At 37.3% G+C, this 27,997-nt stretch overlaps 1 protein-coding gene across 1 annotated transcript in view; it reads left to right on the forward strand.

The window, feature by feature from the left end:
* EVC (EvC ciliary complex subunit 1) overlaps positions 1-27,997 on the forward strand; it is a gene marked incomplete at its 5' end in the record, with an annotated part of 55,334 nt that overhangs the window by 3,745 nt on the left and 23,592 nt on the right. The window contains 10 exons of the mRNA XM_084286655.1: positions 141-251; positions 3,061-3,144; positions 3,674-3,906; positions 4,854-4,938; positions 6,822-6,920; positions 8,490-8,627; positions 10,551-10,709; positions 12,275-12,491; positions 14,230-14,378; positions 18,116-18,214. Coding sequence (XP_084142781.1) covers positions 141-251; positions 3,061-3,144; positions 3,674-3,906; positions 4,854-4,938; positions 6,822-6,920; positions 8,490-8,627; positions 10,551-10,709; positions 12,275-12,491; positions 14,230-14,378; positions 18,116-18,214 — 1,374 coding nt within the window. The remainder of the gene's footprint in view (positions 1-140; positions 252-3,060; positions 3,145-3,673; positions 3,907-4,853; positions 4,939-6,821; positions 6,921-8,489; positions 8,628-10,550; positions 10,710-12,274; positions 12,492-14,229; positions 14,379-18,115; positions 18,215-27,997) is intronic.

The following is a 27,997-nucleotide window of genomic DNA, read 5'->3' on the forward strand; positions in this document are numbered from 1 at the left end:
CAAAATTATCATTTTCAACTGATACTGAAATCATTTTCAGAATGGAGACATGAGAGTATCCAGGCTGCGGTCAGAGATCTTCCAGGTGAATCTGTATGATCTCAGAGTTACATTTTACCTGTTTTCTCTCGGAATTTCAGAAGGATGATTCCCAGAGACTTCTGGAAAGCTTCAACTGTGATGAAAAAGAGCACACTCTCACGAAAAGTAAAGCAGAGCCCTATATTTCAGAAGAGGAGATGGTGCTGGAGGTAAAGCTATGTTATTTTTGGTGGATGTCCATTTTGTTTTGAATGTAGTAATCGTCACATTAAGGGCCTCGTACAAACTGTCTTGATTGCAGTGGTTTGGAATTGAGACCTTAAAAAACGTTCAGGAAAAGTGAAAGGAGATTGAGCATTGATGGCTTCTTAGGAATGCAACCATTTCAGGTATTCATTTCCCATATGAATTCTGCTTCATTTGAGTTTCTTCTTTAGACATTTCAGTCACGATCCTCAGTTCTTTTTGGACATGGGCTTCTTGTAGTTTAAGGTTTAACATCCTTGATTTCAAAAGGTTGGTGAAAAAAGTTCTCACTATTGACATAGGGAGAAGTACTTAAGTACTGAAATCAGTACTGAAATTGGTAGTTGATAATGGATTCTTTTATGGAGAAGTTTTATTAGAGAAAATTTGACAGTGACAAAGTTGTCTCATCAGATCTAATCTGGAATAAATACCTTTTCCTAGTGCCTCCTTAGGGTATGGGTATAGATCTGAGTTGGATTGTATAGGTTAATGGAGGGACATAGAATAAATGAACCAAACTTTGTACATTTGAGAACAGCATCTTTAATGTCTTTCTCATATAGCAAACTCATCAAGTACCAGCTGAAGATGGAGTGCAGAGGTCAGATGACCACAAGTAGTGAAACACCCATTGATGTCAAGCTGGGATTCAAGGACAAATAGAAAAATAATTTGGAGAAAATGTGGGAGAAGGAACAGGGTTAACCCACTCACTAAAAAATCCAAATAACTTTTTTTTTTCTTTCTTTCTTTCTTTCTTTTTTTTTTTTTTTTTGTGATACTCTCAAAATAATCATGAGAACCAGTCCTACCACGTAGCTTTGCCTTTCACCCAAAGCTGATTTGATTGCTCTTGAAGAAGCTAAAAGTTGAGGGTAGAAATATGTTTAAAATGTGCAGTTCAACTAACTCTATTATGCATAAATTAAATACATGCAGAAAGTGTCAGTTAAAGCCAGACAGCCTGGTGCTTAGCTTGTAATGAGGATTGGTTCCAAGACAAAGAGAAGACGGACATTATTGTAAACATTTTACTGTTGGTTTGAATCCTGGCAGGCAATTAATCTTCATTTCAGTTTTCTGATGAAGAATGGTGACAAACTATAGTTGGTCCTTTTCCTTGAGTTAAAGTACAGCATAACTAGTGAGCACTGAATAGATTCTCTTTTGGAGTGTAAATCCTGTGAGAGAAATTATGCAATGATATAAATGTATGAATATTACCAAGCCTTTTGAAATGATACCTCAGCCTTTAAAAGGTTATCCTTCACAACTATATCAATTTCCCAAGCTAACTCATTTATAACACATTAAGAAGTAGCCTTGTTATTTGAAAGGGCTTTCTCCTGTCTATTTGCCAAACTACTGAAGTTATATATTTTATATATATATATTTTTCTACTCATTTGTTCCAATTCCCAGAGGCTTTGGCTTTTACTGACATCAGATTGACAGTTCAGGAAGAAGCATAGATGGAAAAATGCTTTTAGTTAGGTTAGAGCACTTCAGAAAAACAGATATTTTCATTCTGAGACCTTCCACACTGCAATAATACCACAATTACCGTATTAATAATAACTGTGTATTACTCATGCCTGCTGAGAAGCAGGATGTGTTAGCTCTAGCATACTGTGACATGGCTTTATGGCTTTGGACTGGAGCTGCTTTGCTTCCGGCCATTTCAGAGCAATGGATCTGTCGGGTTCTATCCCTGAATATGTAGCAGTGGGGCTGCTTAGTATGAGCAAATGTTTTACATGCTGACCCCTAGCTTTTTACTTTATCGGTAAATCCAAAAATGACTTCTGGAAATAAATGAAATTGAGACGAAAAGGTGCAACAATAAAAGAGTCTAATGAATGACGTGGTTTGCATGTCTCTTTCCATGTCTATTTTTAGATTCTATTAGTGATTTGATATTTCCTAGAAAAATCTATATAGAGAAAATTATTTTAACAAATCAGATTCTTTCATTTCATGTTAAAAACAAAAGAGAAAAAAAAAAAAAAAAAAAGAAGAAAAAGGTTAGAACAGGAAATCTCCTAAAGCTTGGGTTTAACTATTCTATTTGTTACATACAGCCAACCAACCTTTTAATTGGCCATGCATAACCTCACAAAACAAAGCTGATTATCCCATTGTTCCAGTGCATAAAGCAGTGGATAGGAGAGAGGAGGAGCACAAAATCAGACTATGTGAAATAGCAGCTTGTATGAAAAGAATGAATTCTCTATAAAAAGTTCTTTGGAGGAACATTGGTATTTTCTCTAGATTATAGGTGAGGGTTGCACTATAAAAGCTCTTCCTGGAAAAATGACTAGTTTTGTTTAATCTATTGTTTCTTTATTTAAATTGAAAGGCAGAATTTATAGCCATGATGTTATCTGTGGAGCTTATTCCTCAGTACTTTCTATTATTAAGATTATTTCAATCTCCCATGTGAAATCTTTACTTGCTGCTTAAAGGGAAAAGAAAGGAAATGAAAATAACTTGTGAATAAACTATTGCTCATTTTCCCTTGCAGGCATGAAAAAACTTTGAAGCAGTGCTAATGTCAGAGTTCTCTTTTCTGAGTTTTAAACTCTGACCTGAATTGAGTCCTAGGAGAAGACTCCTCATGCCAAAGCTGAAAGTAAAGAAGCGTTCTGTTATCAATTGGAATTTCTGGGTTATATAACCAAAGGCGGTTTACAATACTTATAGTGAACAACCATCAGGTCCACTGCCATTCTCAAACCTTAAAGTAGTTTTCTGTTCTTTTCCATACAGGAAAATGAGTCTCCTCTGAACAGTAACATCACGGCATTTGCATTAAAGGCAAAAGTCATCTATCCTATCAATCAGAAATTTAGGGTAAGATTTTAGACTCTACTTGTAAATATTAATAACAAATGTTCTGTGTCAAAGTAAATTGCAGAATCAAGTACTGGAAGAAAATTTACTGCCAATCTGCTTAATAGGGATCTTTGTTTATAGTCCATTGACTCAGGGCTTATTCTGTAAGGCATCAGCTGCTTTCATCTCCCCCTGAAACCTGCAGTGCTTTACATGATGTCCAGTCAATTTTCACTGTAGTCAAGAAACCTTTTCTTCCCATTAACATTAATGGAGGTTGTATCTGTCCAAGGAGACACAAGAAAAATCCCACAAGGATCTGCCCTTCAGTCAGGAAGAACGCCCCAAACAGATAACCTCAACAGAAGAGTGCTTTTCCAGGCAATGCAGAAACCTGTCAAGATGATAAATGTTAATTTATGTGGAAACACTTTCACTGTGTATGTTGTTTAATTTTTTGCTTGAAAGCAAACACTGCAAATTGATGAGATGTTTATCTCCAGATTGTGTTGTATTAATTAACCTTGTAAATTTTCTTTAACTGTAGCCTTTGGCAGATGGCTCGTCCAATCCATCTTTGCATGAGAATCCAAAGCAGGCAGTTCTGCCTAATCAGGTAATGGAGACATCTACGTCAGGCAGCCTGGGATCCCTTAGCCAGGGAGACAAGGAGGACTGCAGTTCCTCCACAACAATACATTCCACAACAAGTGATGACAGATTTCAGGCTCGAGCCTTCCTCAAGGTGACATGCTTCCCTGAAGTGCTAACGTGTGAGAGGTAAGCAGTAAATCTGCCCTTGTGTTTGGTTGTTTCCTAGTGCCCTAGTGCTTTTCAGGACAACCAGTAGAAGTCTGGCATAAATGAAATACTGCGCTTGTGTGTATACATTCACCACATCAAGACAGGGTTTTGGCCTATAGCCCTAAACCAATGGTTGGAGAGACTAAAGAAATGTATCATGCTGTACACTGAAAGTCAGTTTATTCTTTATTAAATTTGGGGAATCAGAACTTCAGGAAAGAAGTCTCATGAAATGAATTATCACTGTTACAATAAGGAGATCCCTTTGTTTTGTCCTCTGTGCGCAGTTCACTCTTGTAGTGGATTGTTGCTCAGCTGGAGCCCTCTGCACTGTACAAAATTAAGTCACACATCTTGTGTCTTGAGAACAGCAAATGGAAGTGGACTGTTCTCTTTGTTTTAGTAGGAACTATTCCTGTCATGTCTTGATACTGTATGCTTCTCAGATGCACAATTGATGAGTATGTAGAGCTAATCTAAATGGACTATCAGCTCTATTTTTCTTTTAGCTACGCAACAGTGAGACTTAGATGACTACGTCTGTATTCTCATTACTGAAAATAAAGAAAATCATATTTATGTCACCTTGAGGACTGAGGAAGGAACTAGCAATGAAAAATATTTTCTAAATGTCCACTCTTATTACAACTATTTTAATTAAAAGCTTTGGTTTTGCTTTGTTGTAGCCATTCATGCTTATATTTATCATTCCTTTTTCTAACAAGAACTGCATCTCCTACTTTGTATGTAGAGATATTTTATCTGAAATAGAAGGCAATGTAGAAATGACATGACTCAGCTGCTGTTCTAGGGGCAATACTTTTGGAATAATTTAGCAATTAAATGAAACCATTATATGTTGTTGCTCTTTTATGTGACCTTTATTTAGATTGATTTTAACACTTTTTAAATCTTTGTTTTAGTTTTGATATTAAGCTCTGCCTTTGCAGTCTTCTTTTAAAAGATCTCATGCTTCTTGATACTGAGCTCAGAAAAGAAAAACATGTGGTAGGTACTCATGTCTCATTTATAGATATTTGATCTGAACACATTAGTTGAATATTAATTTAGGAAATAATCAACATTAACCACTGGCTACATTGGAAGTAGTGTAGCAGAGTTGTACCTTTATAGTATTCTGTATTTTTCCTCTCTGTTCTGCGTGTGTATGATCTTCACAAAGGAGTAAAATATAATGAAATATATTGAGCTGTGAAATGACAGTATCCAAAGCTGACGGGAAAAAAAAAAAAAAAAGGATTTATACAATTAAAGCCACAGAATACTTAGTTAGGAGAATTGTTTATGGTAACTGATTGTGATTAAGTGCAGAATCATTACCATTCATGAGTTTTAGCACAGGTAATATAAATCTAGACATACAGTATATAGATTTCTCCTCACCTTCTTTCCTGACCTTAGACTGATCATTTGTGATATAATTTGTTAAAAGTGCTAGTAATATTTCAAGATGTGAGATTTCCTGAGCAAATGTATAAACAACCCTGAAGAGGAAGTATGAAAGTAATCCTGGAAAGCAATTTCGCTTCTGATGGGTTTATACTCCATGAGTAGATGAAAAAGGGAACTTGAGATCAGCTTCCAGAAAGATGTTTATTTTGACTAGAGAAGGTTAAACTTGGTCTCAAAGTTAATCATCAATTTGTAAATGAAGATAAAATAACAATGTGGTGATGTAACCACAGAAACACTGAGAAAATAAGCATTTAACACAGTTTGTGGCCCACCAGAAATTACCACAACAGGCTGGTAACTTGACCTTTAGCTGAAGCTTTGAATAGCTTCATATTTGCACTAGAAGGGAAGAAAGGTAAAAATCATTGGGGAATAGTTTCTTCTTTTTCCACTGTCATTTCTCTGACTTCAGAGTCGGTCTTCCTTAGAACCAGGTCTAGAAAAAGGAAACAAATCCTCTTTCATCAATGCTTTCCTGAATTCTTACCCCCCCACCCATCTTTTTTTTGCAGTATGTGGTATGTGGTATCTTTTTTTGCTTTTTGTTCAAAACTTGGCAAAATCCCATCCAAAACATGGCTACTTTAGCATTTTCTCTTCTGCTGGGCAAAAGTGATAACACATTTCCCAGATTTTGCTCTTTTTTAATAGGTAAATGTGTTTTTATTTCTGTTTTTACATTGTGTTAAAAAAATGGGTAACTCCTGCATCATCTGTTTTGAAGCACACGAGTAATATGCAAGTGGCTGTTAAATTTCATGTTTTTGCTTTGGAAGAGCACCTTCTACAGCAGATAATAAATAAATTGTCTTTACACTGACATCCTAAAACAGACAAGGGGATAAGAGGTTAATGAAGAATTATCCTGGGGTTCAAAAATATCTTTTTGAAGAAACTAGTCTTGCAATCTTATACAAATTAAAAAAAAAAAAAAGTCACACCTTTTGTAAAAGAAGGTAGCTAAAACTTGAGATGACTACTTTTGGGTTACAGGCTTTATATAAAAATGTTTGATACTTTTTCTTTAACTACAGTTGAAACCATTGTAATGAATATATTAGTATCCTTCATCTTAGGGGTTCATTAAACTTTAGAAAAATGGGCTTTCTATTTTTAAGTGATCTGTACTCTCCAGTAAAGTACAGTTTCAAATGTGTCAGTTTGGTTACAAGGATATATTAGATTAGTCCTTGTCTTCGTTTGAACGTAACACCATCTTCCAGTGCTCTTACTGAAGACAAAGCCAAAGAATTTTTTGTAATGGAAATACTACAGAGTTGCTGATGATGTTTCTGTTACTTTCTTATGACTCACTACAGTCTCAATGATGGACTTCAATCCACAAAATTTACCACAACAATATCCGTATCATGTTAGGCACTTACCATGAGTTTTGTTTCTTTCCTTTTAAATAGATGTTTATGCAGATTCTCAAAATATACCTCACAGACTTCTGTCATAAAAAGAAGATTACTGATGATTTGTTCAAGAAGATCCTTTTAATTCAGGAAAATGTAAGTGTTTTTGTTGGTTAATATTTCAGACAACAGAACATAGGAGTTAATCCCACCAACTGGTTCAGGCGGCCACAGCAGGCTATCATACCTACTATTTTTAAACAGCCATGTCATTTGTAGTCTGTTTCAGAAGAAATTCAAAGAAACTCACTTGTTAGTTGATTCTCTACATTACCTCTCCATGACCTTGCTTGCATTTCCTCTTTGCTGTTGTCTGAGGAGATCAGGACAGCAATGTGTCTAATCTATTAAGAACAGAAGTATTTTGTAGTTGAATCCACTCAAGTAAACAGAACACCATGAATCTTACTGACTCAGAATTGATAATTTCTAATTATCAGGTATTCATCTGGTCCCATGAATCATTACTTATAATAAAACAGCAGGAAATAAATTACCAGAAGGAAACTCAAGGTTTCTGTCAATGGAAAGTATACATAATGTCCTCTTTGTCCCTTTTTCTTCCATATACTTTTATCAAAATTCATTTTCCACTTCTGAACCAGAAGATGTAGGTATACAGTCAACGTGCATTTCAGGTGGAGTCACAATACTATTTTTAATATTATGAGGAAAAAAAAGGCTTTACAAAACTGAACAAAATAGCAGAGCTGCTGGTTCCACATTCCATTTTCTAAATCAGAATCACAGAAAAGTCTACATTGAAAGACACCCATGGAGATTTACTAAATTTCTGTAGGAAGCAAGGCCTTCAGTAAAGTTATCCAGCGTCCTGTCAAGCCAACTCTTGAATATTTCCAATGGAGGGGAGAACACTATTTCTATGGGCAGTCTAGTCCAATATTTAATTGCGCTCACAGTAATGTATGTTTGGTTGGTTTGTTGTTGTTTTGTATCGATTTACTGCATTGACACCCAAATTTGTGTAATGTAAAAAATAAACGCTTGTTACATAAGGCATGTTTAAGCAACAGAAGGATCATACATTGCAGTAACAATTTACTAAGGGCGGAGGAGTAGTATTTTTCAGTATTACTAGCTTTGAGAAAAAATCATCCAGGTTTCAACGTGTTGAAAAACTTTGAAAACCCAGATAATCATGTAGACTTTAATTTGTCACTTATGAACATTACAGGCATGTTCATCCGTGTGTGTTAGCACTCCACAGGCAACACTATCTGATTAGCATATCCGGATGCTTACCTGTACTTTTAAACACACATGTACATATCTGCCATGTAAGATGGGGCATGTGTGTTAAAATTAAAACATTTATGGATAGATTCAGAGTACAAAAGCTCGTGGACCAGTGTTTACTAAAACTTGAGTTCAGTGGAGATGAGCAACGGTACTTCCTAGTAGAAATGTGTATATTTGTATCAAGTGTAATTCAGAGATGCCATATACTTCACGTTTTCTTTCCTTGCTCCTGGAAGTGCGTTACCCAGAGAGCAAGCTTTCTGGATCCTGTTGTTCAGTTTCTTTCTCATATGCAAGAATTGACATACAGATACACCTCCAAAATTAGAAATAATATATGTTTTTCAGCTTAACAAATCATCTGCAAATCATCTGCTTTTTTTTTTTTTTTTTTTTTTTTTTCAGGATTTTGAAGAATTACAGAAGCAACTTGACTGTAGACTCCAGAATACTGAGATGTCAGGAGCCCATAATTCAGAGTACCAGACTCTAGAAGACTTAGAAAGGAAAGAAAGGGAATATTCTGAGCACATAATAGACAATGTAACTTTCTAATTCTACTCACAGAAAATTTTGTTCCACTGTTACTCTTTTGATGAGGAATGTGTTTTGTTTTTTTTTTTTTAATGCTTTTTTAACTGTTGTGTTGACTAGTCCACAGTTAGTACTTTAGATGTTCATGAGTTCTGCAAACATTTTTATATTGCTCTGGCAGAGTATTTCCGACTCCCTTTGGCAGCCAACATTTTTTTATACAAACACTTGTTTTGTCACACTGGGTTTAGACATGAAAAATGTGTACTGCTTGTCAGATGGTAAGATATATTTTAAGCCTGGTATATAGTCTGACTTCCAGGAATTTCATCGTAGCACCATGTTTTCTTCAATACTGTATAACTGCAAGAGTATTAAGAGAATATAATTTCTTTTCAGCTGAAATAATTACTAAGAAAATAATTACGTACAACCTTTTAGTATACTTTGCATATTTGCATTGCCAAAGCATTTTGCTTCAGCAGCTTTGCACATTATAATACATTTACATAGTTTTAATAAAAAAAAGCTTAATTGTAGGCATTGAAAATAATGCAAGTTTTTTTCTTTCTCTGTATCCGAACTAGCTTGTTGTCCAGAAAACTGGAGGTTAAAAATATTCTTCATATTATTTCCCAGTATACCACATAGCCTGGAAGATAATCTACTTCCCAGTCGTGTTTCTGAGGTTTGAGCAAATTCACTGTTGATGAAAATGCGAGACTGACAAGTCAGACTGATGGCTCTGTAGGCTGCCTGCACTGATTGACCACAGCACTTCAGCTCTGAACTAAACAGTCCATTATCTCAGCCTTGGGCCTTTCTTGTAGAGGAGTTAACATTTTTTAGTGTCTGATGGTTAAGTGCTTCACTAGAAATTTTCTCAGCTTTCTTTTGGTTCTCTGTGCATTTCACTTTACAGGGGAAGAAATCCTAGTAACGATGGTAGACCTTTGTGAAGTTTCTTTTGCAATTTAATTTTGTTCTGTGAGAAGTTGATTGTTTAGTGTTCTGCAGTGTTAGTCACATAAAAACTCCCCGGCAGCCTTGCTGAGCAACATGAGGCAGTTATTCACTGATGGCAGTCATCCTCCAGTGGATCTGTCACTCTTAATGCTAGCAGAAGCTTTTTATCTGTGTTTAAAATTATTTCCCTCTATGCAGATTCTTATACATCAGGACCTTGAACTAATCCACTCTCCCCCAGTAATATAAAGGTTTTCTTTGCCATATGACTGCAGATCCTTAACGTAAATCTTGGTGACGAATACATTTTATTATCTTCATGTATACTAGTAATCCCACTGAAGCCCACAGAATATTCACAGTTGTGCACAGTCGTGTTTGTGGGATCAGAGCCTAACACTAGAAATTATCCTTACAATAATATATTAGAATCAACAGATGCACTCTGCCAATACTGCATAAAGCAGTTAATTCTTGTACGGTTAATAAATTTGTTATGTAGCATGTACCTATGAAAGGCTTTGATGATGAAAAACAGTGAAGATTCTTAGTTTTCCTTTTTCAGCAAAAATCATATTTGACTGGAATTCCTACTCATATAGATGAAGAAACTTCCCAGAAAATAAGTTTGTTACCCTTTCTGCTTTTCCTATTAACACTAACAATATCATAGGCTTTAGCAGATGCAGTATGTGGAGAAGTAACAAACTCAAAATGACCTCCAATGAAAAAACTCAGGATTGGCCAAACATACAACATACTGTTTATGTGCCATCAACATGTATATATGTATCATCATACGGTAAATAGTCTCAGGATAATGCTTTCTACTGTAATTAACACTGAAAGCTGTGTGTAGTTTCAGTGACTTGAATCTCATAGTAGACTCATATGCCTCTCGGGGTAATGAAATACTAGATGATTAATGAGGGAAAAATGGATTGTTGTTTGATTCGTATTCGACAGATGGAAGCTTTCTGGAAGCAGACTGACAAAGCCCAGCAGGTTTTTTTGGACCAATCAAAATGCTCAAGTGCCAAAGCAACAAAGATAACAACGGATCTGACCGAGAGGATGATTGCAGTAGAAGGCTTATTAAATGAATGCCAGGATTTTCATGCAATGGTAAAGTACAAAAATAAGTGAAAGCTGAGAAATCTCTAATCAATCTGAACACAAAGCATGATGCGAGTGTGCAGAGTCTGTCGGTCCTGTCTTCAGAATGCTTACTCCAATTGTGTGTCTTTCAGCTTCATTACAAAGAGTTCAGCTTCTGTTGCACTTTATAAAGACTCACAGGAGGGTGAGCTCTCTCCATGTCAGTTCTAATTCTCAAAATACCGTTTAGGCGGTCATGTTAGGAAAAAGTGGTGTGCACGATATAAATGCAGCCAGTGAGCCAGGAGCCAATAGCATTAGATCCAGTGTGAGGGAGAATCATTACCATGGGCATTAGGATATTTTTTTTTCTTTCAAAATATTTATTACACTTTGACTGAGAACTTCTCATTTAGATTGAGATTGTCAGTTGAGGGCAATTCTTTGTGTCCAGTGACTTTAACTAAAATTGAAAACCCTTAGCATCTCTTAGGAGTATGGTCTTAAGAAGGAAAAATACACTTAAAGATGCATCAACACTGTGCTTTTTGTTTTGTTACCTTGTCCATATCTTTGCTTTGCTTTGTTTAGGAGATACTGAAAGAGTCACCTAGAATTTATAGATAAACAGTATAATCAGAATCTGTCCCACTGCATTTTCTAGTAACTTGGAGAATAAGTGGATAGCTAGCTTTATTTTGATAACTAATAAAAAGATGCAGTGATTATTAACTTGTTGGTTTTGCAGCTAAGTAAACCAAGCTGGCCATATATGAATATAATCTTTGCAGCTGCTCACACTTGACCCACGCTGTGCTTTTGTACAGTAATTCTTTCAAGTGGGCAGTCTGAGGTGTTTGGATACAAAATAGAGCAAATACTCCTACCTGAGGTCACTACCATTATACTTGCATCTCATTGCAAAGTCAGAGTCTGTGTGTCTCCATTAAGTAGAGTAGTTGTCATGCTCTTTCCAACCTTATATCATTGTCTAAAGTAGTTCCAGTTTCACAAAGGAAATTTTGCTCTCTGCTGTAATCCTGGGCTTCTCTAATAATGCAATGGAAGCTACTAGGTCATAGACAGTTACAGTCATTTTTCGTATATTTACTGAACTACAGCTAACTACACACTTGATGGAATCCCAGCAGTGCCAAAATGAGATATGTGTTCTCAATTCAAAATAAAGGCATGCAGTTGTTTGCCATACAGTATTTTGAAAAAAGGTCAATGATTTCCATGTTGTCCTTTTCTCTGTCTTTACCCCGTGAGAATTTGAGTTTGTTCTGCAAACTCGTTATTGTTTTTTTTTCCCTCTTTAACATCTTGACATTGCAGGTAGTGAAAAGAGCAGTAGTTTTAGATTTGCTTTGTCAAGTGAATGTGAACTAAAACCTGCTGCTATCCTAAACAGGTCAAGATTTTCTGAAGTATTTAAGTACATCAAGATTATTATCCATGTGGTCTTGAGAAGCCTCCCGAGGTTTCTGCATTGTTCGGAGTTGAATAACTTAATAAAAGGACAAGCACAACTAAAGACCCATTCTTAGTTTCTTAACAGGTTTGTTTGTTTGTTTGTTTGTTTGTTTTAGGACATTCAAGAAAGGTTATTTAATTGGGAGCTTATGGTGAAAATGATTGATTCATTGAAGTTCTATATACCAGAAGAGTGTAAGTGTAGATTAAATATTGTATCAAATATTCTGGACCATTTAACTGTAAAGAATAATCTCTCCGTCCGACAAAAGGAAGAACTTTTAACAGACCTGCACAAGGCATTCTGGGAACAACTAGCACATATCACTAATGGTGAGTACGTAGACAGGAGGTCATGACTTAACTAATTTGGGTATGAGTTGTCATAGTTTTATTAAGTAGCACAAAAATTACGGCTTTGGCCCTATACCCCTCTGTTTTAAAAACATTGATGAATTGGCCAAGAATTCTGTTATTGTGAAGGGTGGACTTTGGCTTTAAGCCTTCTAAGTCTTGTTCCAGGCATTGCTTTGTACTTATTCTGCAGTTCATATAATTTATATCTTATTTCATTAATTTGAAGTTTGAAGAAGAGTCACATCTGCTGCAAGTATTTTTTTAAGATTTCTCCATTTACTGTTTATGTACTTGACTCTGTTGGTGATACTGGCTAACGTTAGGGACAGTAATACCTAGATATGTGAAAAATGTTGTTTTATGATCTATTACTTCTACCATGTGGAGCCAGGAGAAGGTACACAAAAACAGTTCTGCTGTCACTCTTGTAAGAAGATAATTTTAACAGTTACTATCTTTAGAAATTCTTCTGTTTTGCTCCGTCAGACTTAAGGTATTCTAAATAGTCTTTTCTTCTTCCTTGCACAACCACTCAGATTGCCTAGCGGTAAAGTATGCAATTGTAATGAAGTCTCGTCTGTCTTACTGATTTAAGGTTCTTCTTTGTGTCACTTTGAGTGTTACCTAATGTCTACTATGTTGCAAAACTATCCCCACCTTCTCTGATAGGTGCTGAATTAGGCTCAGTGATTTCAGTACCTCATTAGGTTCTGAAATAGGCTCAGTGATTCCCATCAACACTCATGGAAAATGTTAGTATTTGTTCAGTCAAAAGCTGAATATTTAGAAGAGTTTTACTCTCACAGATTTTTTTCAGAACCATATCTACTACTCATGGGCATACTTGTAGAAAACTGTTTTAGTGGGACAGCATCAGGGTTAGAGTTCAGTGAATGGAGTAGTCAGAACATATTTATTCTTGTTGCAGTATATTCTTTCTGCATGCAAGAATGTATCATCACTAACCTTGAATATGAAATTGTGCCTTATCTCAGGGTTAGCAATTCATAGACTCACAGAATATTTGAGGTTGGAAGGGACCTCTGGAGGTCATCTGGTTCAAACCCCTTCTACTTCAAAATTCCCATGCTACAGACTAGCTCCACTTGAAAAGCATCAGCTAATCATGTGAACAGTTTGCTAGTGCTCACAGACTCAAACAACTCATGTCACAGATTATTTCATGGATGTTTATTTCTACAACTGGCATGCCTAATTCATCATCTTCGCATATGTTCAGCCACTAACATTCCTTAAAAATCAACTTATATCTATGTTTGTTTGCTTGTTTTTTTCCTCTGTTTTGTAATGTTTCTCTTGTTTCACAGCAGAAATATCTCTATCAAGGCTTTGGTTTTATGTAAAGTCAGTGTTTATAAATTATTATAAAATGCCTATAGTCAGTAAACCCTAAGTGCAGAAGAGCATTATTTAAGGACCTCCTTATTTTAGATAGAAGTGAAACCAGTGAAGGGGAGGGTGTAGGATGGTAGTGAACCAAAAAAATAATAGATTTAAGTCCCATGTAGCAACCCAAAAGTTTCCATCTAGAAAGACCATCAGAGTAAGAAACAAATTTGAAATCCTGTTTGGTAATTACTTTCTTGTTTTGTTTACTAACAGCTTTCCATGAGCTTATGTTGTGTGACAGTAGCAGATGCTGCTTTCTCCCTGTGGAGTTACAGTATCTAATCATTGGTGTTTTATGTTCCAGAATGTATCCAGCAAAGTAAAGACCTGATGCTGAAAAGACTGGAATGCCGTGCAAAGAAGAGAGAAGAGTTCAAACGCAAACAGAAAGCTGAACAAGAGAGTCTCCTTAGTAAAACCTTTCATACTGGAAATTTTGATGAATTTCTTAAGGTGAGCACATAAAAATGTTATATTAGTTTTTCAGGCTATATATGCTTCAGATTTCTCCCAGTTCCATAGAAATGGAGGATTCTCTTGAAAAGCATCTACAGTAGCACAGGTAGGAAAGGGTCAGACATCCTATTGTCTATAGGCTTGCCTAGGGTGTTCTCTTCCACATTGTCACGTTGGAACCAAATGCCAAAGGGAGTTAATGCTACATTGCATGTAGAAAACATCCTTTACTTAGATACTTTCTGTTCAGTTCAATACAGGAAATCTCAGGATGAAAGTATCTGGCCTACATTATAGAAGAAAGCGGACTGTACTGATCTAATTGCATTCTGTGAGTGAGGTTACTGAGGCTCAAAAGGCTATTAAATTTCACATAAGCAGAGGGAAAACTCATTATGAACACTGGCAGGATACCTTAGAGAAGGTTTGCAATAGATAATTTAATATGGTATACAGTGACCAATGTAATATTTTCTTGGCCATATTTTCTATAGAGAAAAATATCTCTGTTGTTACTGTTCAGAATGTATATAGTAAATCAGAGCTCTCAGCTGTAAATGCTGACAGCTGCAAAACTCCTGTAACTACTGAGAACCACAGACCCAAGTTATTAAAAAAAAAAAAAAATCAATGGTCAATTTTCATGAAAAGAAATAATTTCAGGTTAAAGTCGTTATATCCAGCAGTGTTAAAATTTTGATGAAATCTAATAACTTTGATAAATTGCTATATGAGAAGACCCAGATTCCAACTGTAGCAAACTGTCAAAGGTAGTTACTCTCAACAATGCAATCTTGTACTGCACACCAAGTTCTATATTGTATGAATTAGATAATGCCATTACTGTTCTTATTTGCCACACCTGTCTGGCATAGTTCTCTTCAAAACTCCTTTTACTATCACATATAGACAAATGAGGTTTCAGGCACTTTAAAATACTAAAACACATTTTATTTCTTTGTCATTTCATAACTTGAGACAGTTAATTGTCACACATTTTTGTATCCATTGAGTGCTCGTGAGTGTATTTTCTTTATATACATCACTCACAAACATCCTTGACGCATCCCAACTTAGTTAAACAAAGCTTAGAAATTGTGTCAAAATCTCTCCCCTTCAAAGTTACAGCCACACAGCTTCATGCAGGAAGCGCTCTATTCTGTATGCCTTAGAAAGCTAACAATTACACTTAGTTAAACTGTAGAGTAACGAGCTGCTTATGTCAGGCTAATCAGGAATGTGCAGAAGTAACAATTTGTTCTTTATGCTGCAGAACAGAACACAATTCTTAATGTTATAAAATGCCTGCGAACAAGTATTAAAGGACAGAAATGTAAGTCTTTCTACTACCACAACGGAGAGCCCCTCTTGTCCTAAAACAGATGGGTCCTTGAGTCCAAAGACTCTTTAAAGAATAAGAAAAATATGTACATGTGCAGCTCCCTAGTTTGATTTTAATAGTCCAATAATTATTTTGCACAAACAGTCCCATTAACCTTGAGGAGCTATTTTAAACCTGGTTCAAAGTTCCATAGATAGACCAGCAGTTAAGGAGTTGGCCTGAATCATCACCATAAGCCATCAAATACCCATAAAATGCACTTTTTTCTCTGCCTTCCCAGTGCCACCCCATCAAAGGGCTTATAGCAGCCTGTACAGTAACTGACCTTTCTGATGGACTTGAAGTTGTTGCCAATGAGGAAGGTGAATTTTACAGTAAACTTTATTCACATTGGTTTCTCTGAACACACACGAGTTGGATGGTAATGATTTTCTTGCTGTAACTGTTTTGTGTTTTTTTATATGACAGAATGACAGATTATAAAGTAAGGGTTAGAGTCCTCACATCCTTCTGTCTACTTCATCTATGTTTCCACTGGAAAAGAAGCATTTTATTTATTTATTTTATTTATTTATTATTGGCAGAAAATATAGGAATCATCCAGTGAAGCACACAAGCCAAAAAGTGCCAGTTATAGTAAGCCAGTCTTGTTCAGCCCTACCTCCACTGGATATACAAGTCACAGTTATGAAAGACAGTCCAGTTAGACAGAGATTCTCCTCTATCACATTACTGCATCCTTGGAGCTTCAGTTTTTCAATTTGAAAGTCTAATACAAAGGTCTTGCAATCAGAATAGTGTGTTCCAACAAAAAAATAAAGGTTTAGGGCATAGGTTATTTATATTTTTATTTTTTTTTAATAATAGTCTGATAGTAAGACAGAAGTTGACTCTGTCCTGACTGAGTTTATTCAGGCTTAATGGGATAAATGAACTTGTGTGCATGCAAGCCTTTAATATCATATACTGCAGCAGCAGATGTTGGCTGGAAGAACAATGGTAAGAAATATGAAGCCAAAGGGAAATGGTGTCATGGATGGTTTAACAGCAACAGCAACAACAACAAAACAACACACAAACAGGAAAAAAAAAAAAGAAAAAAAAAAAAAGCAGCAAGAATATTTGGTCATAGTTTCATTTGGTTTAATTTCATTTGGCCATAGTCACTCTGCAGCCTCCTTGTCAACCAATGTCTAGCAATGTTGCAGCCCATTAGTACCACAGTCTGCCTGAGGATCCCCAGTCATGAACCATGAACTCTCTTCTTTACCCTATCTTCACTGCTGCAGGTATGGCTACTACAGATGTCTCTGGACTACCACAGGTCTCATTAGTGCCCAGTTAGGCCAGTGACATATGTTATAGTGACAGATGTTCTGTATCACAGCCTTCAGTCACTGCTGATAGTGGAATGGGCAGTTGTTCTGGCATTCATTTCAGCTATCATTCTAGGCAATGTTATGAAAGGATGCAGTTGGGCATGCAAAGCTGTATTCCTTCATGCACCAGGAACATATTAAAGCTCTCTTCTTTTTGTATGGTTTTTTTTTTTTAAATTTTTCTTTCTCTTTTTCTAAATAAAAAAGTAGTTTATTTTTCAGTAAAGAAAAAAAGCCACCTTACATTTTCCCAGCTGCTCTTGCAAATCAGATCCTGGATCTTTTTTTTCCCCACTCTGTGAATGGGAAAAGTACCTGTCAGATACCTATGAAGTATTTCAGATATTGGGGAAGAAAAAAGGAAAAACAGCAAGTGGAACATTATGACAAGAGAAGATTGCTGTGCAGAGACAGAAGAAGATCATAAGTGCTCCGTTTTCTGCATGTTCTGCTAACTCTGCAAACCCTTTTGCAAAAATTGTATTGGAAAAGCTGCCAGGTCCTTGTCTCTGACTGAAATTGTCCATCCACTGCCCTTGAACAAGTGTCTACCTCACACCCAGGACCAAGTCTTAGATTAGTGTTTCAGGCGGAGAGCCATCTGACCATACTACGGGACATGATGATCAACCCCAATGCAAAAGTCCTGTTCAGTGTGATAGTTACAAGAGATATTTATGTTGGTTATTCTGCACCTCAGTTCTGGCTGTGATGAAGTGATACACATACAGAGGCAAGCAGTATGCAAATCAGATGATTTCAAATGTTTTCTAGTATTAGGTACCCCAAACTGCCAAGGCTGTAGAGTTTCATATGTAAGACTGGATATGCCCAAATTAAGGTGCTGAGGCAAGTTTCATGTCCCTCTGAGTTAAGATTCCACATAACCACTTATTATTATGAGGGTACATGAGAAAGTGCTGCGAAAGGGGAGGGAGAGGATCACAAGCTATTAAAACTATATTTCCAGCTACTTAAATATACCATTTATATACCTATTGTGTTTCTCTTAGGCTTACCGTGATCTGTTAGAGAAGCATCGGCAGGCGGAGTGGGAACTGGAAGAGGAAGATGACTATGAGAGCACAGAGGCTGTTGCAGTTCTCTACAAGGTACCACCTCTAGTGATATATGTTATTAACTAAAATAATCCTGAAGATCCACTAGCTCCATGACACAATGCGTGGTCTCAGGGAGGAACTGGAGAATTGCAGAAGAGATCATGGCTTTTCCAGAAAGCTAGGCTGGCAAAACAGATTGAAACAGAACAGTCTTTTCCATTAGCTTGCCTTTTCCATTTTATTCCCAACACAGTATGTTTCCTAACCTTGTATAAATCAGAAAATACCTAAATGGTCTGCCAAAATGTGCTATCTGAGTGGCTGAAAAGTCTGTAATAACATTTAGAGTATACTATGCCTGGCATTAATATGAGGAGAGAGACTTCGTTTAAGTGACAATTATCTCCTCCACACCGTGGCGGGATGATACTATTCTTAGTTAACTTCACTACATATCCAAAAATAGTTTTCTTATCTCTTTTTCCTCTCAAAAAAAAATTATTTTGACACTAGTTAGTTCCTTGAAATAAGTTCAGATCTTTGTTATAAGTAATATTTTTACACCTCGTGATCTTACTTATTTGAAAAATATGTAGATGCATCATTCCTTTGCGTCATCTTTAATTATTTTCTGTCTGTACTGAAAAAATAAGATAATATGATCTATCTGATGAAGACTAAAAGCGTATCTGGCAGTGACCTTTAATTAGGCTGAAACTAATCACTTACAGCTCAACAGGATCCTTGTCATGATTAATTATGACCAGATCAGGGAGTTATGGAAACTTGTAGTCTCCAGCACATCAAGATAAGATACCCACACAATCTTAATTAGCACTGGTCCATATGCGCTTTTTGAAATTCAACTGAAAAAAAAAATATACTGTATTTAGAACAAAAAATATTTTTTACCATGGTTTTATGTAATAAAGCAAACAACAGGATGTTTGAGAAAAACTACTGCTTTGGAGAAGGAAAAATTTTGCTTGGAGGGCTATGCCCATGAATCAGAGTAGATTAATTGTAGAAAACTATTTAAGTCAGCATGTCTGCTGATATTACTGTGAGTGCTCAGTTCTCCGGAGTTACTGACTTCTTCTCCAGCCCCTTCCTCATTTCACATGAAGCCTCTGGAGACCAAACATTTTTTTTTCCCCTGCACAGTTTTACTTTATTTGTAAAATTATATTGCTTTCCTTTGTTGTATACTCTGATTTACTGACACTAAAACCAGACTGAATATCCTACTTCTTTCAGTAGTGTAGCAAAGTTTTCTTTTTCATTAAAGAAAAATTGGTTTGGGTGAATTAAGTGTTTCTAGAATTGCCAAGTTGCCAGGAGAGCTGCACAAACTTGAACTCTGCCAATTCACTCAGCTCAAAGCCATTATGTTCCATATTACAGCTGCTCTTTTATTCCTAGACCCATACAAATATTGCCAGACATGAAAAACTGCAAGTACTGTAATCCAACTGGCATCTATTGGACGAGGGTCCACAAATCTTGTTTTCCAGCTATTTTTACAATAAAACATTTTTATTGTGACATTTAACACGCTGCACAACTGCACTTTACTCTCTTCGCCCTAAATGCAGATAGTACAGACTGTTTCAGAAGGGCATACTGCTTCTCGGTATACCTTACAAGCAGCATAAGCTAGAAAGAAAATACAAGAGCATAGCCCTACTATAGATAAATGGAACTGCTCTGACTTCTACAGATGAGGAAGTGAAGTAGTTAAACAATTTGACTATTACCCAGGCCATAAAAGCAAACATAGATTTAACACTGAGGGAAGGAATTGCATCTCACAACCACAATGCCTTTGCTTCTTCCTCTGTTTCACCAACACTTTCAGAACAAAACTGCACCTTGGACAACCAGAAGCCTTTCCCTGAACAGCAGGGCTTAACCTCTTTGCTTAATTTCTACATCTTCCTGCTAGGGAGAAGCTACTTCTTCCAGTGGTGAGGGCAAGACACTCCTGGGAAAGCAAAAAGAATTTGAGATACTCCACAGTGCAGTGGTGTGACTGCAGCTCAAGTAGACCCAAGCAAGCAAACATTAGACTAACCAGCTGGTACCAGCAATGCTCCCAAGGCAATATTCAGCCCTGGGCTGTGAGAGCTATGTCCCACTTGGGTTCGAAACAGCTAGTTTGTAGAAACAGCTGTTTTGGGCACATCTGCCAACACTGCAGAGCTCGGTTTTGTTATTCCAGAAGGTCTGTACTCTCTGTAGCTTAACTGATAGTCATTTGCTTTGCAGTCATTTATAGGGTTTGGACTCTGCTGTTGCTGTTCTACCACAAGCGAGGAAGAGGATAAACTAAAGATTTTTTTAAACAATCTGTTGTTCACTTAATCTCTATGTTTTCATAATTGTCAGCATGTGTTACTAAATAAGTTAGAAAAAAAAGACTTTTAACAATAGAGTTCTGTTCAGTTGCTTTTTATCCCTCCAGTAGAAACTGAAGCCTAGTAATATTACTGAAAAACTGCTTGAAACTCTGTAGAGCCACATTAGCATGCTCTTCATGTATGTAGATAAATAGTCCTCAGCCTATGGTCCTCAAGGCATCCAAAGACTGCAAGATTATTTCAAAAAAAATAATTCATATATTTGTAAACACAGTCAGAGTGGAAAAAAAAATAGAAGTAGTTAAATATTTAGCATTAAGACCCATTTTTATGTTGTTATAGAATCATAGAATATCCCGAGTTGGAATGGACCCTTAAGGATCATCAAGTCCAACTCTTGACACCGCACAGGTCTACCCAAAAGTTCAGACCATGTGACTAAGTGCACAGTCCAATCTCTTCTTAAATTCAGACAGGCTTGGTGCAGTGACCACTTCCCTGGGGAGCCTGTTCCAGCGTGCAACCACCCTCTCTGTGAAGAACCCCCTCCTGATGTCAAGCCTAAATTTCCCCTGCCTCAGCTTAACCCCGTTCCCGCGGGTCCTGTCACTGGTGTTAATGGAGAAAAGGTCTCCTGCCTCTTGACAACCCCTTACGAGGAAGTTGTAGACTGTGATGAGGTCTCCCCTCAGCCTCCTCTTCTCCAGGCTGAACAGGCCCAGTGACCTCAGCCGTTCCTCGTACGTCTTCCCCTCAAGGCCTTTCACCATCTTCGTAGCCCTCCTCTGGACACTCTCCAACAGTTTCATGTCCTTTTTATACTGTGGTGCCCAGAACTGCACACAGTACTCGAGGTGAGGCCGCACCAGCGCAGAGTAGAGCGGGACAATCACCTCCCTTGACCTACTAGCGATGCCGTGCTTGACGCACCCCAGGACACGATTGGCCCTCCTGGCTGCCAGGGCACACTGCTGGCTCATATTCAACTTGCTGTCTACCACGACCCCCAGATCCCTCTCTTCTAGGCTGCTCTCCAGCGTCTCATCACCCAGTCTGTACGTGCAGCCAGGGTTTCCCCGTCCCAGGTGCAGGACCCGGCACTTGCTCTTATTGAACTTCATGCGGTTGGTGATCACCCAGCTCTCCAACCTGTCCAGATCCCTCTGTAAGGCCTTTATGCCCTCATTTGAGTCCACAACTCCTCCAAGTTTGGTGTCATCAGCAAACTTGCTCAAAATACCCTCTATTCCTACATCCAGATCGTTTATAAAAATATTGAAAAGTACCGGCCCTAAAACGGAGCCTTGAGGGACCCCACTGGTGACCGCCCGCCAGCCTGACGTAGCCCCATTTACCATAACCCTTTGGGCCCTGCCCGTTAGCCAATTGCTCACCCATCGTATGATGTTTTTATTTAGCTGTATGGTGGACATTTTGTCCAGTAGGATCCTATGGGAAACCGTGTCAAAAGCCTTGCTGAAGTCCAAAAAAATCACATCAGCTGGTTTCCCTTGGTCCACCATACGGGTGATCTTATCATAAAAGGAAATCAGGTTAGTTAGGCAGGACCTACCCTTCACAAACCCATGCTGACTGGGACCAATGACTGCTTTGTCCCCCAGGTGCACCTCAATAAGTCCGAGAACCAACTTCTCCATGATTTTACCAGGCACTGACGTGAGACTGACAGGCCTGTAATTGCTAGGGTCTTCTTTCTGACCCTTCTTGAAAATTGGCACAACATTTGCCAGCTTCCAGTCTACCGGGACCTCTCCAAATTCCCAGGATCGTTGAAAAATAATTGAAAGAGGTTCCCTCTTTCAATTTGTCACTAGTTTAATTCAATTGTTTTCAATTGTTGTTTGCAACTTATTGTTGCAAATAACAATTAGCCCTGCAAAGCTGCACATGGTAGTTATGCTTCCGCCCCCCAACACACACACAAATTAAATAGCCCCTGGATTTAGGAGAAATAAGACTAAGGTGTGCTACTAGGAGCTAAACCCAAGAGGAGCAAAGTGTTACATAGATCACAACTTCTCTGTAACCATGATTTAGCAATGCTATTCTATATAATCCCTTTACCAAGTAGCTCATATTCTCTGCTGGCCCAGGACTACAAGCAATCACTTACTTATTTTTTATGGGCTAAACAATCTAATATCATCCAGTACCCACAGGATTTAGGGTTCCAGTTAAGTTCCTGCTTGTGTACCCATTGCCATCTTGGCTTTAGCTGTAAGCCCCCAGAACTGGAATCAATCCCAATGTTCTGTTCAGATTAATGGCAGTAGATACCAAAGTAAGTTGTGTTTTTTTTTTTTTTTTTCCACATCCAAGTCATCTACTTTTTTAAGTTGGTCCTTGGAGCCCCATCAATACTGAAATTTATCAAATAAACACCAATACCATAGTAAAGAGCAGCTATGTTGGCTGAGATAGAAGACCATTTGGTCCAATATCCAATAAGTTTGTCTACCAATGTAACAGCACCAGTGCTGGAGAGGTGCATAGCACCCAGTTAGACGAATTAAAAGGACTTCGTCTTAGGGACTTATCTGGGCATAACTTCAGCTAAGGATGTTTACTGGCAGCTTTCAAAGCAACTGTCAGAGGATGGAGGCACCTATCCTTCACCCTGTGCTAACTTTCTAAACCATCCACTCTTATTTAAGTACTGTATCAAAACTTGCGCTGTAGATTATCAACTAGAAGAAATCCTCAAGGAAGACGGAAGAGCCATCACCATCAGGCCACTGTTTTGTCCAGCCCTTTGCTCACTGCTGGCCACACTGAGCAAGTGCGTCTGCAAAACCTCATGGTCCCCACAAGCAGCACGGTCCTTTGCTTGCTCAGCCAAGGCACAAAGTTCTCAAGAGCTGCACCCTGACAGATTGACTTGGTAAAGCACAGAAACCCGAGTGCCTGGGCATGGTCCTAAACTCATGGTCCTGGACTGCTGTATTGGAAGGTCGTTACACCTTTTTTTCAAGGGAAGAGGACTTGGCAAGACTCAGACCTGCCTTCGCCAAGGCCCAGCTCCACACCCTCAGCACCATTCTTTTTTCTGTTTTTCACCCCACATTTCTACCATTCTTTCTAAAAACCTTTATCACCTCTGTATTTACTCTTATTCTGTTTGACCTGCAGTCATTTACAGCAGCTGTTTCCACATAGTTGAGTAGTGTTTATTTATTTTTATAATTTCATTTTTGTGACAGATTGTAGAGACCTCTTAACGGCTCTTCCTAGGATGGTGTAATGCATAAACATGATCATAGCCACTATGATCTAAAGATAGCCACTAAAATGCTACTTTATGGTAGTTTAAAAGCAAATCACCTAAGCTCTAATACCCTATAAGAAGCTAAAAAAGCAATTTGGTCTTTAAATTATAGGTTGTCCAGGTTATACATGATAAAAAGTTTAGGTCCTCCTTTCTTCCTTCGGTTGCACACTAGTGTTACTTGATTTCTTTCCGCAGTTACCTTGGTTTGTCCTAGTATAAGCAAGCAGGAAAGCAAACCTCACAGATGTAGTTTCATGAATAAGTAGAATATTCCAGGTACTGGATGAATAAGTGAATATCCTAGGTACAGAAAAGAAAAAAAAAGATGTCACTTCACTACAAGTTCCACTGACTTGTGGGAGAACAACCTAATCTTGTTCTCACAATGTTCTTCTAAGCCCTTCTCATTTTTTTTTTTTTCATTTTTTCACCTTTTAAACAGTTTGTGAGTTCACCAAGATGTAGCCCTGTAGCACTACCATACCCTGGAGTGCTACAGTACATTAAATAATTATTCAAATTGGTGAAGAAATATATAAAAATGCAATGGTCTGGAAGCTGACTGTGTTTGCAAAGAATAATTGAGTAGGTTTGTTTTATGTACACATGAATAAATCAATTAAAATGGTTTAACTAAGGTCACTGGAATCTGTTGATGCCTGAAGTGAACGAAGGAGTTGTATTTGGATTGCGTAGGACTTTGCAGCCATAGAAGTGGATTAAAATAATGCACTGTAGGTGAGTAGTCTTAAGTCTAAGCACAGGCTCCGTGACTAATTTTTGAAGTGCAAGTTGAGGAATGGGGGGCAAATGATTTTGATTCTTGCAGTATGTCATAACTGAAGGAGGAATTGTGTCAATTGTGCTAATGGAAAGGCTTAGCCTAATACTTTCAGTAAACATAGTTTTCAGAGTTTTCCCATACAGAAGGGATACTGTGTCAAAATAACAGTTTTTTATTGGCTTGAGTAGCTTTTGAGTTGGAAAATTATTACTGTAATTTTCTTTCACAGGTCAGTTAAAGCATCTCCTCCTCCCCCCATACCCATTATGTTCTCTTCTATTTTTCCTGAACTCTGGAAAAGATTAATGAATAGTTCCTTGCAAATCTGTCTCAAGTTTAGTATATGAGAGAGATGTTAACCAACCTTTAATCTTTTCTTTCTCCTTCTATTTATTTACTTCTATTTATTTATTTAATTATTTTGGTGAACTACCTGCTTATTTCAGCAGGGAAGGGAGAACTGAAAAGAGCTTGATGGTTAACATATCTTTATTAAGAAAACAGACATGCAGATTACACAAAAGGAAATCAATTAACAGACGGGAATTACATAGTCCCTTGTAAAGTAATTATTTTTCCTCAGCCTTAACATCAAAACCATAAAAATACAACATTTACTGTCATTTATAATTCCTCTTTGCTGATAGCAGTTCACCAGAATGTTATATCATTTGACTTAACAAAACATAGAAATGCACAAGAATTTAGATTAAAAGCTATTAAGTAGTGAGTATTATCAACAGGCAAGGTAATAAACATTTTATGAATGGGTAAACATTGAATGTGAGGTTGAAGCAAAGTATTTGATGTTTTTCTCGGTTAATAGGAGGGGAAAAATTATCTCTTGTCAAAATGATGAGTACAGATTCTTAGAGATTCGCTCTTTCATTGCTTTCCTTATATAATTTCATTAAGTTGAGATATGGTTGGGGATGCTTTCATAGAGTGGATGGCATGTGTGGCTATTCAACACTAGCTTCTTATCAAGATGAGTCACCCACAGCTTGTCTCAAATGCTCACTTTTGAAAATTTTGCCATGTGACTTGATACAAAAAGGTTGAAAGACTGTGTCATCTGGTAGATTGAACTCTTACCACATGAACTCACCCTAATTCCGGGTTGGTGGACTGATTGAATTTGGTCTGGTCATTTCAGTCAAAGCTTTGAGCTCCTTATCTCTACTATGTTTGCACATACAGTTACAGTTCTGAAAACGTTTGTTATATTTGTAAAATCATACCCAAATGTTTCTTCCATTAGCCTTTCCTATCTCATCACCGAACAACATGGGTCATTCTGGGTGCCCAAAGCAATTGGCTGGCCTCAACCAAGAGTCAGCAATAAGCCGAAGAAGTTCAGCCCAGCTGTAGGTATTCACAAAGAGTCACTATGAACATATGCACTGATATGAAATACAGGGTGTGTGATATGTATAGGCTTATTTCTGAAGTTTTCTTCTTGCCTTATTGCATAAGAAAATGTATTTTGTATCTGTAAGTATACATAGTCTGCTGATAGCTTGATCTAGTAAAGGATATCACCATATCTCAGAGGCAAATTTCTAAAAAGGTAGAAAGCTACAGTTGAAACTGCCTCCTGAAATAATCAAAGACCAATGAGAGGGCAAACTATAATTTCAAAGTCCCATTTTTATTATATGGAATTCAAAGTATTTTTTATTATTATTTATTTTTATTATTATTAGCTTGTGCCTAAGGATGACTTCCATGTCATTGTGTTGTGGTGTCGATGCTTAAAAGCAGGGTGCAGTTAGCATTCCAGAATTCTTCTTGTGGAATAGAGGAAGAAATGTATGCAGTCAGCTTTTCCCCACTTAGCCTGAGTTTATGATGGGAGGTATCTTCTAGTGGCCAGTGGTGTCCAAGAACGTTTGGAATTACTGTAGGAAGTAAGATCTATTTAATTTCTTTCCTTAATAAGACACAGTATGAGTCTCTTGCCCCCTAAACAAGTATCCTAGCCTTTGGACGTGAGGTACAGAAGTGTTCTACAACTTTGACCAGAAATGTTAATTATTTTAATGAAATGTTGTTGTATCTGAAATTAACAAGTAACTATCACAAGTCAACAAATAACTATGCAGTTGCCTCTTAGAGATAATAAATCCTAGACAGTGGCATTTAAAATACAATGCAACCAGCATGTCTAAATATATTTTCCTGCTTCACAATTTAATTATTTTCTTTATTCTCATCTGCATGTAGGAACCCTTAATCATTTGTCTGTAAGGGAAAGCATTAATACTGATCTTTGGATTTGTAGTGAAATCTGATAAACTGTGTATTTCCCTTGGTTTTTGACAAAATTATATATTTACTGCCTTGTTTGAAATTCAGATGCACTCAGCATTTCAATCTCAGCCCATTTTATTTCTGCATCTACCCTGTGGGATCTCTTTATGCTTGATGAATTTCTCTTGAGATTTTTTGAAAAGCTTTCAGATTGACTGCCAGGTACTACAAACAGGTTCATTCAACGTTGCAATCAGCTATTCTATTAATGGAATCAATTTGAATAAATTTCATTAAGTAAAAGTTCTACAAACAAGAAATGGTATATCAGGGAGTTTATAGGAACTATTTTGTAGGGGTTCTAGTCCAAAAACAAGATGCTCAAGCAGTAAGATTTCTTACTGGTTTTGTTCTTTTCCTAGAGAACAAATAATATGCAGTGCACTATCCTTGTTTCAGATGGACTTTATTGCTGTTTCAAATAGAGTATATTCCTTATAATACAAATATTTTGAACTATTTTCTTAGTTTGAATCATACTTGTAGAATTAAATCACATCCACATTTTTTCCCTAAATGGAGACTTACCATTTCCCCTACCAAATCTTTTAAAGCCATTCCACTGCATTTCTACAAGTGCTGCATTAAACAGTATAGCCATCACGTTGTACATGTGTGATATGCTCTCCGTGTAGGGCATGCTGTAATGTTAGGGTTTGTGCTGGACTGCATGGGCTGTAATGTACATATTATTATGTGTTCAGGTTAAAAAACCCAGTGACCAGCTGAAGAGAAGTTAATATTTTGATAGTCATCACTGATGGAGGTTTATTTTGTGATCCCAGACTGCAGCTGAGACCAGTAAGTGCAGGACTTGTGTCCTGCACAGAACAGAATTTATAATAGAAGTTGAAGTGTTCAGTACTGTTGAAAATCACTCTCAGAGGGACTTAAGGCACTTGACCAAGCTTCCTGTTCCTTTGCCTGTTGGCAGCGTCTGTGAGATGAAAAGTACGTACCGCTCAGTCCCATTTGTCTTCCATGTATTTGCTCGGCTTTGTCCTTTCTAAAGGAAATGTTGATGTGAAAAACTGTTCCTGGATTTCTAGTCCCACTTTCTTGTCCTTTCACACCAATTTCAGCAGAGG

Source organism: Netta rufina (genome assembly GCF_964035555.1).
Source record: "Netta rufina genome assembly, chromosome: 4".
In the NCBI taxonomy this organism is placed as follows: Eukaryota; Metazoa; Chordata; class Aves; order Anseriformes; family Anatidae; genus Netta; species Netta rufina.